This window comes from Cariama cristata, unplaced genomic scaffold (genome assembly GCF_000690535.1).
Source record: "Cariama cristata isolate BGI_N322 unplaced genomic scaffold, ASM69053v1 scaffold25506, whole genome shotgun sequence".
NCBI lineage: Eukaryota > Metazoa > Chordata > Aves > Cariamiformes > Cariamidae > Cariama > Cariama cristata.
The window spans coordinates 1,200-4,635 of record NW_009620717.1 but is presented as its reverse complement, the minus strand read 5'-3'; the positions used below and the strand labels follow the sequence as shown (position 1 = coordinate 4,635).

Sequence of the window (3,436 nt, the reverse complement as noted above, 5' to 3'; positions counted from 1 at the left end):
CTGCTGAGCACGGGGCTGTCTCTCCATCCCGACACAGGGCTGCTTGCTGGCATCGCTCCTTTTCCAAGCCTAATTTTCCATTTTTCTCCCCAGGAGCCTGCAGGACGAAGCCGCTGTCCCAAGGAGCTGCCCCGGGTGCTGGGCAGGGTCCTGTGCAGCTACGGGGTGGGGACGGCCACAGCAAAGCGGTGACGGGGAGCGGGATGTGCCCCGTGGACACCTGAAATCCACGACCACCGAATATTGGGGTGCCGAGGCTGGTAGAGACAGGGATTTTCTCACTTGTCTGTGGGCAGAGGGGCTCGGCCGCAGCCATGGAGAGAGACGGGGACGTCAATGCCACCATCTACGAGCTCACCCTGCAGAACCACTCCAACACCAGCGCACAGTTCACCGGGGTGCAGCTCATCCAGTCCTTCAAACCCTTCATCATCCCCTGCTACGCCTTGGTCGTCCTCGTCGGCATCTTCGGCAACTACCTGCTCCTCTACGTCATCTGCAAGAGCAAGAAAATGCACAACGTCACCAACTTCTTCATCGGGAACTTGGCTTTCTCCGACATGCTGATGTGTGCCACGTGCGTGCCCTTCACCCTGGCCTACGCCTTCAATCCCCAGGGTTGGGTTTTTGGGAAGTTTTTGTGCTACTTTGTTTTCCTGATGCAACCCATGACGGTCTACGTCTCCGTCTTCACGCTCACGGCCATCGCGGTTGACAGGTAAGCGTTGGCGGGGCGGATGGCTTGGGGGTCCTGGTCTGTCCCCCTCCCCAGTCCCCTCAATCTGCTGCTCCCTCCACTTGGGAGTGTTAAGTGCCAAACACTCAAGATTGGAAAAAGAAAAATCCAGGGGATCTTTGCAATCTCTTGGCAGGTTTTTCTTTAGCATGAGGGCTCGGCCTCGGGTAGAGGAACTGTAATGGGAGTGTTTGGCCAGCTGCGGGTTTGCATCGGGAAATGATGGTGTGCAGTTTCATGCCTGCCTGTATGAAGCCATCTCTATCGAAATCCAGCCTGCCCCAGCCAGGTCTCTGCTCCTGGCAGGCGCGGCTCTCGCACAAGAGCTTGTTGGAGTTTGCACCCAGTTCTTCATATTTTGCTGGATAAATTTTCACCCAAATCACGCTGTGTTCTGGCCCTTGGGTGGAGAGCACTTGTAGCCTCCCTGAGTGTTGCCCGAGCAGGGTCTGACGGGGAGGAGGTGGTTTATAAAAACCAGGTTTCCATAGAGACCTCCTCTCAGAAAAGATGCTCCAAACCCTGCGATGCCGAGAGTGCCTCTCGCGCTGGTTTGCCTCCGCCCCTGGGGGACAGCGGGGCAGGATCATGATGGAAAGGGCCAAAAAAAAATAAAGGAAGATTTGAGAGAACCAGCTGAGAAAGCCTGGACTGCTGGCAGAGCCGTGCTGCCCTCAACGGGGGCTTGAAATATCCCCAGGAGTGCTGGTATTCTTCTTTTGCTCTTCACCAAAGCCCTTTTTTTAGGGTGGTGAAAACAATTTCCTTGTTTCTCCCGCTAAAGAGGCAGCCACCAAGTTACACCGTCCTCAGCGCGTTCATAACACGTCGTTGGGATTTATGGCAAATGGATGATTTTAGCCCAAATCCTCCCGCTTTAAATAGCAGGGGGAGCACATGGCTGCAGCGGGGCTACGCTGGTCTCGGACTTCAGCATGAGCTGGTGCTCAGAGCCTACGGAGAGCTGTCGGTGTTTTCCTCTGCGCGGGCAATGGGGCTGAGCGTTGCGCTACCGAACATTGCAATCTGAAATGTTGCAATAGCAAACGCTGCAATACCCCGCAGCAGGCAGCGCGGTAGCATTTAGTAGGTGTAAGAGTTGCATACAATCAAATTACGGTCATTGAATATACGTCATTGGGAGTTCATTTAGGGTCAGCCTTTAATTATAATGTGAGGCAGCGTGGAGAGGAGTGGGAAGATGCGCAGGGGAGGAGGAGGTAAAAGAGGAATTGTTGGTTTTTATTGTCATGCCCTCAGTGCTGCCTGCGGTCCTCAAGGCAGGTTCAGGGATGGGAGGCGGGAGGGATGCTCCGTGCCCAGTCCCGCCAGGCACCCCGCTTCCCAAAACAGCCGAAGTGATCTGATGCTTCCCCATGGCAGAGCAAGGGGACACCGTCGTCCCCCCTGTTCCCAGCCAGCCCTTTCTCATGGCTGTGTCCCTGCTCCCGGAGCTGGCAGGGCTCTGCCTCCCCTGGCCCCAACCCTGCTGCCAGCCACCCCTTGCCCCAGGCTTCTGGGGGCGGGGGGGGCTCAGGGGATGCTCTGGGGCTCGGGCTTCCCTCCGTTTTTCTCCCCGTAGGTACTACGCCACCGTACACCCCCTGAAGAAGCGAATCTCGGTCACCAGCTGCATTTCCGTGGTGGGGGGCATCTGGCTGGTCTCCTGCGGGCTGGTGGCCCCCGCCATCGCCCACACATACCACGTGGAGTTTCGGCAGGAAGGCTTCGCCATCTGCGAGGAGTTCTGGATGGGGAAGGAGATGCAGCGCCTGGCCTACGCCTACGGCACCTTGATCGTCACCTACATCCTGCCCCTCTCCGCCGTCTCCCTCTCCTACATCTGCATCTCGGTGAAGCTGAGGAACCGGGTGGTGCCCGGCCACCCCACACAGAGCCAAGCTGAGTTCGACCGCCTGAGGAAGAGGAAGATTTTCCGCCTCATTGTGCTGGTGGTAGCAGCCTTTGGGGTCTGCTGGCTCCCCATCCACGTCTTTAACATCATCCGGGACATCGACATCAACCTCATCAACAAGCATTACTTCCTCCTCATCCAACTGCTCTGCCACTGGTTCGCCATGAGCTCCTCCTGCTGCAACCCCTTCCTCTACGCTTGGCTCCACGACCGCTTCCGCGGGGAGCTCCGGAAAATGTTCGCTTGCAAGAGGAAGATCATCCCCGTCAAGAACTGCGGGGCTGCCGACGGCGTGCTCTGAGCCTGGGGTCCTGCTCCCCAGACCCTCCGCTGCCGTGAGCTTCATCCCCTACACAGCGGAGCTTTCCTCGCTGTCGAGGGGTCAGGGATGCTCGTCCTGCCTGTAGGACTGGAGGTAAAATGGGGTCCTGCTGCCTGCCCAGGGGTTTGCAGCACTTGCTTGCAGCATCCTTCCCTACGTCGGCGTGCTCGGCTCTGCTCCCGCCATGCCCCGAGCTCCCTTTGCCTCCACGACAACACCCGGCATGAACAAAAAATGCATTTGCTGCAGCTTTTCCCTGCAAAGTCATCTCAGCCGCCCCGGGCTGTGCACCCACGGCCCCGCCAGCCCCAGCAAAACCTGTCCTTCCCATGAGGGTCCTGAACATGAACCCGCACCACCCTGGAGGGCACGGGCTGCGGGCAAACCTGCACCTCCCCACGGCAGCGTGCTTGGCCCGAGGGCTGTCCCTGTCCCCAGGGCTGGCTGCTCCCCGGCACGTGGT

At 58.4% G+C, this 3,436-nt stretch overlaps 1 protein-coding gene across 1 annotated transcript; it reads left to right on the top strand.

Moving 5' to 3' along the window:
- Positions 1-312: 312 nt before the first annotated feature.
- On the top strand, positions 313-2,958 carry LOC104162876 (prolactin-releasing peptide receptor-like). Its single transcript, XM_009701705.1, has 2 exons — positions 313-718; positions 2,319-2,958. Exons 1-2 carry the CDS (start codon positions 315-317, stop codon positions 2,950-2,952), a joined length of 1,038 nt encoding a protein of 345 aa, XP_009700007.1. The 5' UTR covers positions 313-314; the 3' UTR covers positions 2,953-2,958.
- Positions 2,959-3,436: the final 478 nt, after the last annotated feature.

What these genes read in the sequence shown, in the direction of transcription:
- LOC104162876 (XM_009701705.1), top strand. Translation starts at nt 315, where the DNA reads ATGGAGAGAGACGGGGACGTCAATGCCACCATCTACGAGCTCACCCTG. An exon ending in ACGGCCATCGCGGTTGACAG is followed by an intron (nt 719 to 2,318) that starts GTAAGCGTTGGC and finishes TTCTCCCCGTAG; the next exon opens with GTACTACGCCACCGTACACC.